The sequence below is a fragment of the Rhagoletis pomonella genome, unplaced genomic scaffold, assembly GCF_013731165.1.
Source record: "Rhagoletis pomonella isolate Grant_MI unplaced genomic scaffold, Rhpom_1.0 Rhpom_scaffold_00005, whole genome shotgun sequence".
NCBI classification, from domain to species: Eukaryota; Metazoa; Arthropoda; class Insecta; order Diptera; family Tephritidae; genus Rhagoletis; species Rhagoletis pomonella.
Genome location: NW_023458559.1, coordinates 56,324,253 through 56,336,252, shown reverse-complemented (window position 1 = coordinate 56,336,252; position 12,000 = coordinate 56,324,253). Strand labels below are relative to the sequence as shown.

The following is a 12,000-nucleotide window of genomic DNA, read 5'->3' as shown; positions in this document are numbered from 1 at the left end:
TTTTGCTGCTGATTAATGTATTTAGAGTTTTAAGTTTAGTTTTTTTTTCAATTAATGTTTATAACTCGTTTACCAAGTGAGAGATATTTGCAAATACATTTTAGTTAATACTTGCTTATAGCTTGTTTGCTTGCTAAATTGCTTTTGTAGCGAATGTTTGCGTTTTAGCGAAATTTGCTTGATTTTTTTTCGATATTCTTGAAAGTGCAGTGCGTACTAAAATTTGTGTGCGTGTGATTTTTGTTAAAGGTATTTACGCTATTTGTTTAAATAGAGGTTTCTAATTGTAGCTACGTTTTTCTTGTGCTACAACGCGCCGATTGTGTTTTTTGTTTTGGTTGGATATTTCGAAGAAATTTCGCATTTCCTGCGTTGCTTCAAATATTTTGCCTACTTGTCTATCATTCATTTTGTTTGGCTTTTGCTACGTGCGTTCGTTTCTTCTAATTGTTTTTGTTTACTATTAACTATTTTTTTAAACTATTTGTCCTATTACTTTTGCTTCACATACTAATTGGGGCTTAAGGTGGTGCTTACTAAGGATATACATTTTTTTGGTAGTCGTCAATATTCCATTTTCTTTTGGTTTTGTGAGTGTGGTTGTGAGTGTGTAGTTGACTTAATTAATTTGTTGTTGTTGTTTTTGTGGATTTTTGGTTGCGTGTGATTTTTATATATAGACTACACATATGTACATACATATTATCGACATTGTCTACTGCCTGCGCTGCTACTTCTTCGTCATCCGCTTCTTCATCGTTCTATGAATTTCACTTAATTATTGGCTTTAGGTGGGTTTTTGTTATACACATTTGTTGGTTTTGCATTTTTTACATTTTATTTTAAGTTTATTTTTATTCGTTTTAGCACTATACCTGTTTTGCGTTTGCTTGTCTTCTCAATCTCTTCCGTACTAATTGCATTTCAACTCTTCAATATTTTCTACTATATAAAATCGCATAAAACATTTTACAATAAAAAAAAAGATAAAAATCAACGTTTATATGTAATAAGTTGCTTGTGTTAGCATTGCATAAGCTATATACACAGAGACATAAAGTGTTAAGGATTTTTTTTTCGTCTGCGCGGGTCACATGCCAGTTTGTAAAGCGGCGTGTGTGTCTAAGCAGCATTTTTAAAACGGGTAGTGCTTTTGTGGCTGTGTGTGTGTTGTAAGTAAATGTAATCTATCAAAAGTGTGCACACATTTCCTTTACATTTGGCTTTTGCCTTACAATAGCTTTGCTGCCAAGGCATTCCTGTACAGGTGATTATTGCACAGCAGCTGCTTTGCGCCTAAAGGTATATTATGTTTAGTAAGAGTGTGATCCGTGATCGTATAGAACAGGGGTTCCCAACCGGTGGGTCGCGACCCACTAGTAAAGTAATCAAACAAATATAATTTCAATCAAACTGATTTGTACAGTTCAGGTTCGTATCCAGTAAAAGGTTTTTGGGGTTGTTTCAATTGTATCTTATTTTATTAAAGTTTTTAGATTTTTTACATTAATTGAAGTGTAAAAAGGAGGCCCTTTTCCTCAAGACCCACTTCATCTCCTTTGGAGAAGCCTTTGGCTATGACTGGATTCTTTCCCATAAAGTCCCGCATTGCTATCAATACCTTATAAAAAGAAGTGCAAATTTTTTTTATCTAAAACTAATAAAGTTAGAAGGACGAAATTCGAGAATTTGGTAGCTTACATATTAGTCCTTGACATATATATTTTTTTTCAAAAATAAATATTGGAAATTTCCGAGGATATTTAAGGATAAAGTTTTAAAAGGACATTTTCAACATTTATTCGTCCTGGTGCAAGAAAAAATTATTATAATTTTTTAATTCTACAGAAGTTTTCCTTTTAACTGATACCCATACTGTTACTCTACAATGCAGCAAATCTTTTAAATAATTTTTTTATTCAATCATATCCTGAAAATTTCAAAGGCATTTAAAAAAAAATCCTGAAGTCAGAGAGAAAAATTAAAAACGCATTTGTACTATACTTGGCTCCTAGTTTTGTGAAAATATTGATTTTTTCGTTAGTTTTAAAAATGTTTGGTTTTTGTCGCACGGTGTAATAAATACTCATTTGCAATTTTCTTGCCAGTGAAATAAAGTTTTACGATCACTTAAGGTAAGGTTGAGCCCCTTAATTCCTCTTTGTGTTCTCAGCTACTGAATTCTATAAACCGTCAGTTTTCACGCAATTTAAAGTGTACGTGTATATTTTAAATTGTCATGAAAAATTTGTTGCTACGTTCATATTGACAACAGCGTGAAACAGTGTGTGGAATTTCACACTTATTTCACAGAAAAAAATTTTAAATGCAATTTGCTTTAGTTAAAAACAGCAATTTTATACATTGATACATTAGGGGTATTCTCCAAATCTTGTAAAGCCATTGCACGTAGCATGGATCACATGGATTGCATAACTTGCAAACACACAACAACAAAATACATGGGAAACAACGTTTCCTATCGCTGCAAAATATGCAACGTCGAAATCCATGTATATATTTTGCAAAATGCATAGCAAGATAAATGCGACCCTGTGCTAGTCTTTTGTTGTTGGAATTGCTACATATTTCTCTCATTCCTCTCATCACGCTCAGTTCATTTTTTTTTTGCTGTCTCTTGTTATTGTATTTGATACATAATTTCGCTGCTTGCTACCACTTTACAAGGGGGTGCTCTCGTACTCTTCGAAATTTGGAATAGTATTTTTGAATTTCGTACGATCCGTGGATTGTGCAAATCTTCGAGAATACCCCTATTGTGATACAAATTTTTTCAACTGTAAACATGGCAAACTATATGAATTTGCTAATTTTTAACTGATAATGGACGTTGATAGCTTTCTATATAGGAAATTTTAATGGGAATCAGACAACCTAGTTCCCCCTATATTTCACATACTTTCATACTTTCGCGGCTGTCAGGGGCCATTAAATCTTATCTGATCGCCACCTAATTTATATATATTTAATATTTTCTTGTAAATTATATATACATAAGGAAGGGATGCGATACAAATTTTGTTTTTTTACTCCACCATGAACCGATGGATCGTGGAGGTATTGCGATAAGGAAAGATGGGTCACCAGCTGGGAAAGGTTGGGAACCACTGGTATAGAACATACATTAACATATTCAAGGTCCGCGTGACGTATATAGAATACATACATATGTCAAGATAAGTTTTTTACTTATGGGAAAATAATTCCAATATTGCAAGCTAAGTACAGAAAACAAAAAATTTTGAGCGCTCAGCCGTTTATGGACTAATACGAATTTCACGTCCGCTGGAAAATCTCTTTCAACGCTGGCGCAAGGCAATTACTATGCAGCAACCCTGTTGCTTTTGTTTTCCCGCACTGAGAATTACATACACACGTACATACTCGTACATTGAATACGAAGCGCAGTGTATGCGGATTTCGGGTGTAAAGTGTATACGCCACATAAATTTACAATTTAAAATACAAACTACAGTTAAATGGTATACATACATACATATGTATGTATATAAATATAATTAATAATAATAATACAACTTAAGTTTACATAATTACGAATACATACGTACATAATTAATAGATACATATCGTCGTTTAAAGTACAAAACCGCGTATTTGGCATTTGCTGCCAAAAATTAGATTTGCTCACACAAGCTCTTGGCTCAATTCTTATACATTCGTCCAGAAATATACTAGGCAGAAATGCGATTGCTTTCACTCTCTAGAAAATAATTAATGCAACCTCGCATACGCGTTTTTGCATTACCTTGATACGCGGTTTTGTACTTTAAACGACGATAATACATATCGTTGTTAAGATTAAGACGTCCTTCAGAGTTCGATGGGTAATCGAGACTAGCATATACAAAGATACAGGTGTGTATGTGTGACTCGTGGCACACATTTGTACCTAAGAGCACCCAAGCTATGGTAAATAAATTTAATTTTCGCTTGAGATAAGATTTTGGGTAGCTAAATAGAAGAGCGTGTGGATTTGGATAGGGGCTAAGTATAGAAGTTTTGTGGGGTTGCGCGGCTCCATCTGTGTTGTTGCTTTGGGGAGAGAGTTTTTTTTTATATTTTTAATATTTTAATCTTTTTTTTTTAATTTTTTCGTATAGCATTGCTGTGTGTCTTGTTTGGTTTGGTTTTTATCAGTTTTTAGTATATTTGAGATACTCATACGTCCAAAAGTGTAAATTGTTTGCTTCTTGTTTATTTTGTGGCAGTGTTTTATTGATACGAATACTTTTCAAAAATGTTTGCATTTAATGAAGCAAAGCGGTACACAGTGCAGGGGTAAGCCAAACTAAACTATTGATTCAAAAGTTTAAATATTTAGGTTTCTTTCGTTCTAGAAAAAAATGAAGGAAAGAAGTAAAAATTAAAAATATAATATGTAACAATAAAAACAACAATAAAGAAGTGAAAACAAATTAACACTTTAATGACCAAGTGCCATTTCAAGATTCTATAGAAACTAATTAACTATTTTTTTAAATTTCTATTTCTTATATTTTCTCACTCGGTAAAAAATTAAGAAAGCGCTTTAAAGTAGTTAACCATTTGATGACCGAAATTAACAAGAGGGTTAAAGGGTTAGTTTATCTGTTTTTCTTGCAAGTTTTCTCAAATTTCACAGAAAAGTAAAACAACGAATTGGCTTTATGGCGATGCCTCAAAGGGTTGATCTTTTTCTCTTAATGAATTAGGAAAAATAAATTCATAAAAAATAAAAATCCAGAAAAGTTTAAAAATTCTCGAACGACTGGAAATGTTCTAAAAAAATTTTGAACAACTTACAACCAAAGAACACTGCAGGTCCTAATGCTACATCAGAAAATAACCAGCCAGAAAAACTTTTAAACATTTTCACACTCGAGAGAAAAAATAAGAATAAATTAAAAAAGGATTATCTCTTGGATGACCAAGCAATGCAAATGCCGCTAAATGATAATAAAATCCTTATTTTTCTAGCAAATAACATATATTAATCACCATAAACAATTCACTATTTTAATCTTTTGCGAAGCGGTGGCAATTGCAAGCCAGGGAATCGGAAGATGTTTTGAATTGTCCTTCATACATTTTTCAAATCCTCCTCGTTTTCGCTTGGCTGTTCTTCTTCACTTACAGATTTCATTCGTGAATATATAAAAAAGGATAGAAAAAATAATAATTTGACTAAAAATCCAAAACTTAAACTAGAATACAAAACGTTAGTTTTTTGGAGTTTACAATTCAATTGGGACATTTAATATACTTTGAGGTTAAGAAGGGGTAAAACTAAAATATATATATACATATATATTTTTTTTTAATATACCCAGCGACTGTGTGCATTTATGAAACATTTGAAGCAGTTTTAGCAAAAGTACGAAATAAAACACTACAACAAACATCTATGTATGTAGCTCAAGGCCTGAAGCAGAAAGAGCCTTACAATGTATTTTTCAAGTATTTGAGTACCTCTGTGTGTGTGTGTGTGTGGCTTGTATGAGTGAATGAGGTGAAATTTGCAAAACAATACAATTTTGCGTGTCAGTGTACAAAAGCTAAAAATTATAACCGTTTTAGCACACAAAACATATTTTTTTTTTTTAGCTTTTTATTCTTTTTTTTCTATGAGGGATTGAAATTTTAAGCGATTCTATGAGAGCGTAAGGCATAAAACTTTAAAGCGGCGGCAATAGAATGTGTGGAGCATTGAAGTGAAACGAACGGCGGCGCTATGCAGGGAATTGTTGTTCTTGCTAGAGTGGGATTACTTATTTGGGCTATTGCTGTCGGGCGTTTGCTAAGTGTTTTCTATTATTTACGCGGGATAGTTACACAATTGCACAATTCAAATATAATTTGCTCTTTTCTTCGAATTTCATGCATTTTCTTTATCCATCTGTTTTGCTTATGTTTTCACGTTATCAAAATGTGAGCAAAATTCTATTCATGCTGAGTGTGTTTTGTACCATGTTGCTATTGTTGTTGTTGCTATTGAGCGTCAGATATTTAATAACGGGTGATTTTTTTGAGGTTAGGATTTTCATGCATTAGTATTTGACAGATCACGTGGGATTTCAGACATGGTGTCAAAGAGAAAGATGCTCAGTATGCTTTGAAATTTCATCATGAATAGACTTACTAACGAGCAACGCTTGCAAATCATTGAATTTTATTACCAAAATCAGTGTTCGGTTCGAAATGTCGAAGTGTTCGGTTTATCGACAAATTTTGTTCAGCGATGAGGCTCATTTCTGGTTGAATGGCTTCGTAAATAAGCAAAATTGCCGCATTTGGAGTGAAGAGCAACCAGAAGCCGTTCAAGAACTGCCCATGCATCCCGAAAAATGCACTGTTTGGTGTGGTTTGTACGCTGGTGGAATCATTGGACCGTATTTTTTCAAAGATGCTGTTGGACGCAACGTTACGGTGAATGGCGATCGCTATCGTTCGATGCTAACAAACTTTTTGTTGCCAAAAAATGGAAGAACTGAACTTGGTTGACATGTGGTTTCAACAAGATGGCGCTACATGCCACACAGCTCGCGATTCTATGGCCATTTTGAGGGAAAACTTCGGAGAACAATTCATCTCAAGAAATGGACCGGTAAGTTGGCCACCAAGATCATGCGATTTGACGCCTTTAGACTATTTTTTGTGGGGCTACGTCAAGTCTAAAGTCTACAGAAATAAGCCAGCAACTATTCCAGCTTTGGAAGACAACATTTCCGAAGAAATTCGGGCTATTCCGGCCGAAATGCTCGAAAAAGTTGCCCAAAATTGGACTTTCCGAATGGACCACCTAAGACGCAGCCGCGGTCAACATTTAAATGAAATTATCTTCAAAAAGTAAATGTCATGGACCAATCTAACGTTTCAAATAAAGAACCGATGAGATTTTATGCATTTTTTTTTAAAAAAAAGTTATCAAGCTCTTAAAAAATCACCCGTTATTTCAAGCATTTGTTGTTGTTTTCATTGTATGTAGTTGGTGGTAAATTTCGTTAGCAAAAATTTCTCAAATTCGTATTTCGTAAAATTTTTTTACTGGTAAACGGAATTATAATTTGTTTTATTGTAATGTGGTTGTTCGTGGTGTTCGTGTTGTTGGCGGTGGTGTTGGTGTTGTATTAGATGTGAGTGCGCTGATGATGCGGATGCTGATGGTAGCGGCGGCGGTGGGTGTTCACGAAGTTCGGAGTCGCGCTCTCGCTCGCGTGCATAATCGCTGTGGCGTGCGCCATGTGAGTGCTCACGCTCATATTCGCGTTCGCGTGCTGCATACTCTCGCTCACGTGCATACTCTAGCTCGCGCTCGCGCTGATAATCTCGCGAACGCTCATAAGCATAGTCACGCTCGCGCTCATGTTCCAATGCGCGTGCTCGCTCACGTTCACGCTCGCGTTCATCTTCGCGCACAGCGCCCCGCTGACGTTCGTGTTCGCGCTCTTTCGTGCGATCACGTTCACGTTGCGAGCCCTTGCGATCGAGTTCGCGCCTCTGTTCGTGTTGTGAATGTTGTGATTTTTGTTGTTGTTGTTGTTGATGCTGTTGCTGATGGCGTTGTGTGGTTGATGCTTGTCGCTGTAGTTGATGATGGTGTTGCGATTGCGACTGTGATTGTGATTGTGAGCTGCGTGTTGGTGTGTGTTCCCGCGATGTCGGAGCCGATGTTGTTGGCGTTGTTGTTGTTGTTGTTATGGCGCCGCCCGCTCGCGCATATTCAGCTGGTGTCAGTCTTTTATGTTGTGGTTGCGGTTGCTGGTGTTGTGTGCTGCTTTTTGTTGGTGTTGTTGTGGCTGATGTTGGCGTTGTACGTTGGTGGTGTAATTGGTGCGGTTGGTGTTGTTGTTGTTGTTGTTGTTGTTGTTGCGTTGGGCTCCTTGTGTGCTTGGCGCTCGTCGCCTGTGTCGTCGCTCCCATTGACGCTTGTTGTGTGATTTGTGGCACATGTGTGTGTGTTCTTGTTGCTGTTGCTGTTGGTGTTGTTGTCGCGTCAACGTGTTGCTGATGGGCCGTCGCCGATGTGCGTTGTGTCGGCGCCGTCATCGCCGACGCTGGTGATTGATGCTGCTGATGATGCTGATGTTGATGGTGTTGCGATGTATGGTTGATGGATTTAATGTTGAGTGGCAGTGGCGGTGGATTTTTAGCTTTTGTTAATGGTATTGGTGTTGGCATTGGTTTTGGCGTTGTCGTTAAATCGATCCCCCATTCGTAGAGGAACTCGATCTTTTGTCGTTCCAAGGGATCCTCATTAGCCGGCAGGGCAAGCAAATGTTAGGCTTCTAAAAAGATAAGCGCTGTTGGTTTTGGTTCAAGATTTGACTTCTTCGCTTCGACAACTAAGAAGGTTATGTCTGCCTTTTCACGATTGGAAAAGCATTCGGCTATCAGGCGGGCAACCTCCTGTGAAACAAGAGACAAGAAAGCGCATTACATAAATATTGAAAATGCATCTAAAAATGGCTAAACATACCTGATGTTGTAGACCTTCAACCTTATTGCCGTCCACTTCCAGTATCAGTTGCCCGACTTCTAGTCCGCCCGCTTCATAAGCGGCACCATTTTCCTGCGGAAAGGAGATGTGCGGCCAAAGTTATATAACTACACTTGAGCACAAATATATGTTTTTGAGGTGCATTTATGTGGTACTCACATGGATATTGATTATCCTAGGAAGCGGGTGTTTTGTGTTAGCACCACCTTCGATAGCAATACCTAAAATTGGTTTAGTTTTCTTAACAGTAACGTGTAAGTTGCCTTTATGATCAGGTACGACGTTTGGATTGTGTTCATGTGTTTGTTCAGTCGTTGAACCATTTTGCTCGGCGGAAAGGCGTTGCATGGACTGGAATGTCGCAAGAAAAACAACAAAAAATATGGGTTAGTGGTGGGCTTGTGTATGCTGCATGAATATATGTATTTAGGATGATTTTTCTGTGGCTTAAGCGAGAGGCGATGTAAAGTGGGCTCTCTAAAATTAGGGATTGGGTTCCAGCCAATCAGGCGTTTTTCGATTAGAGCTATTGACATATTTTGTGCTACACATCGATCAAGACAGTGGGATTTCATTCCTATTCTTAAAACATACACATTTATTTACAAGTATCAATAGGGTAAAAAGTTAATAATTTAAAGCTGAGATGCTCAACGAACTATATGAATCAATTTCGTTTTGTTGATGCGTAAAAATAACTTATCAAAATAATTTCGCTTCGTTTTAGAGCTGAATCAACGAAACAAAACTCAATCGTTAACGTTGAAACGAAATAAATCAACGAAAAGTTGTTGTTGTATGCCATTGACAGCAACAGCTTCAGCGTTAACGATTGAATTTCTTTTCGTGAAAAGCGAAAATAGTATTATTTTGATAATTACCTAAACGATAAAAAACTGAATCGTTTCAACAGGAACGATTGCTTTTTTTGGCAAACGCTAAAATTTATGTTACAATGCATCCTTGATTTATTCCGGCCGAGTTGTCCGGATGATAAGTGAAGCTAGGCTGAGCATGATTTGAAGTGCCGTCAGCTTATTACCTTAGATAATAAGTCCAGCTATGTATATGACAATTGAGAAGTGTATATGCAAGAATTTCATAAAGGAATTTTTTGCTGTGCACATTTTGTGCTCGCAAAAAAATGATATGGCAGCATGTTTCTCTCACGGCTCTCTTCGCACTTTGAAACATAACTAAGAAATCGAAAATCTATAATTCTCCAAGTTTCTGAGTGAAGTTGTTTTTTTTTTTTCATTTGTCAGATATAAAATTTTCAAGTCAAGTCAAGTGTTAAGCGCTGGTTATACTTACATTGCAAGTGCAGGGCATAGACAAGCAGTGCATGTGAAACAGACCGCGACTCAAATTTCCATCGTTAAATCTAAACTTCAATTTTTTTTTTGGCGAGTTTTGGGAGTATGGTAGAAGTGTGGCAGCAGGGGGTCCACCGAAACCAGAAAAATTTTAAAAGTGGTCTACGATAAAAAAAAAGTTTGGCAACCTCGGCACTAATACCTCATGCGGTCTGAGTTTATCCAGTCAAGTCTAGTTTCAAGAAAATTACCAATTGAGCTCAAATAATAGTTTTTGTTTAATACGATTTGTTCATGTATTCTATATTTGGCAGACGAATGTGTTTTGAGCGCAGAAGTATCCAGCAAAAGCTTCAGCAATTTGTGCTTTACTTCATTGGTCTATTTAACAATTAAAGCCATATGTACACTTCTCAAATGGCGTGTGTATATATTAATTTCATAAGCTCATATTAATATTTATTATGGGCAACACAAGCTGTGCTAATGGAGTTGATGTAGCCTGCGATTGTATTGTTAAGAATAGGGCATGAGCTCGCGCTAAAAAAGAAAAGCTATGCTCATGGCAAATTTTAAAGCTCACAGGGTTCATTGATATTCAGTTTCAACTCATTTGTGAGCCTCTTTTTGGGGGTACGATAATGATAATGAAACATAATGGTACTTATAAATAAGTATATCGACCGTCGAGTGGAAGATCGACCTTTCTCAGCAGCTAGTTGAAAAACGCCATATTTCAGAAAACTTTTCAAGAACGTTCAATCTCACAATTCGGTTCTAAAACGTCCTACTACAGCTGCCGATTCAAAAACGCCCCAACTCAATATATTTTCAATGTATTTTCAGTTGAGATAGGGCGTTCTTCAACAAAATTGTAAAGAAGGGCGTTCTTGAAAAGTTTTCTGAGATAGGGCAGTTTCCAACCGACAGCCGTGGTATATCGATCTTCAACTCAGCCGTCGATATGTAATATAATAGTTCAAAAAATTTAATACTATTTTAGCTTCATTCAAATCCTAGATTATTTTAAATTTGTATGTGTTTTGGTGTATGTAAGTATTTATTCAGGTGTAAAAAATAATTCAAACAAGTATAATTAATAGATAGAAAAACTAATAGAACTAGTTAGTGAGGTTCAGTTATTAGTAACTAATATAGTAAGGTGAGAGTTCGCTACTTAGTTAAATAACAGGCAGCAAAATCGGTAACTAAGGAGCATATTTATAGCATAATTCATAATAACAGGGAATTCATTTTGAGCATCAACAAAAATTCATAAATATTTAGGCAAGCGTAGCCGATTTCAATGCCAAGAAAAACAAAAGTAAAACAAAAACCAAATTGAAGAATGCATTGAACTAAATCCCAGTAGAAACTATTTCAAAAATATATCGATGCAAAATTCGTGAATTGTGTCGCGTAAAGTTGTTGAGAAAAGATATAGAAGGATGAGAGAAAGAGAGAAAGTGAGCGTGAGAGCGCGTGGAATGAAGTCTTCAAATGAGAGTCGATTGGGAATGAGTCGCGATGACTGGCTGAGTAAAAACGAGTTGGGAGTTGTATGAAAAATTTCCAATGTGTTCTTTGGTGTTGTATTCAAGAAGTGTTGCTTAAGTTGAGCGCCGTATGAGTGAAATTCAGAGGTGAAAATTAAATTTTCTTATAGATATTGCCGTTTTAAAGGAACCAAGGCTTTGTTAATTTTTAAACGCATAAATCCTTTTAATCCATTTTGCCTTTTGCTCAAAAAGCTTGCGAGTATTTTCTTAACTGCTTAAAGCTAACTTAAAAAATATTACGTAACATTTATTTATTTCATCTTTTTTCTTACCGCACCTCTAGCATGCCGCCATCACTCACCTGATGCCTGCGTACACCCTTGTCGCCCAGCAGTGAGCCTCCTTCTTCCTTCATATCGAAGCTTCTCGATAGTTTTGTGGCCAACTCCTATTTTTATTGTTTTTATTTTTATTTTTGAAAATTTTGAATTTTGAGTTTGTTGTGTTTGTGTGCGAATCGGGGTTTGATTGCAAATTTCGGTAGGTCAATTAATTTTTTTGTTTAAAATTTACATTTGTGTTCAAGATGTTTTTTCCATTTGTGTTAGTTATATTTTTTCAAAGTTTTTTTTTATATGCGAATTGCAGAGTAAGCAAAAATTTGAAG

General features: G+C 36.1%; 2 protein-coding genes across 2 annotated transcripts in view; both read right to left on the bottom strand.

Annotated features, from left to right (window-relative positions):
• Positions 1-7,062: 7,062 nt before the first annotated feature.
• On the bottom strand, positions 7,063-8,199 carry LOC118740166 (putative cyclin-dependent serine/threonine-protein kinase DDB_G0272797/DDB_G0274007). Its single transcript, XM_036471661.1, has one exon. It carries the CDS (start codon positions 8,197-8,199, stop codon positions 7,063-7,065), a length of 1,137 nt encoding a protein of 378 aa, XP_036327554.1.
• LOC118740165 overlaps positions 7,867-12,000 on the bottom strand; it is a 265,156-nt gene continuing 261,022 nt past the window's right edge. Inside the window, exons 11-14 of the mRNA XM_036471660.1 lie at positions 11,695-11,781; positions 8,678-8,869; positions 8,498-8,590; positions 7,867-8,427 (exon numbers count right to left, since the gene is read on the bottom strand). Of these exons, the coding sequence (XP_036327553.1) occupies positions 8,299-8,427; positions 8,498-8,590; positions 8,678-8,869; positions 11,695-11,781 (501 nt within the window). The 3' untranslated portion in view covers positions 7,867-8,298. The remainder of the gene's footprint in view (positions 8,428-8,497; positions 8,591-8,677; positions 8,870-11,694; positions 11,782-12,000) is intronic.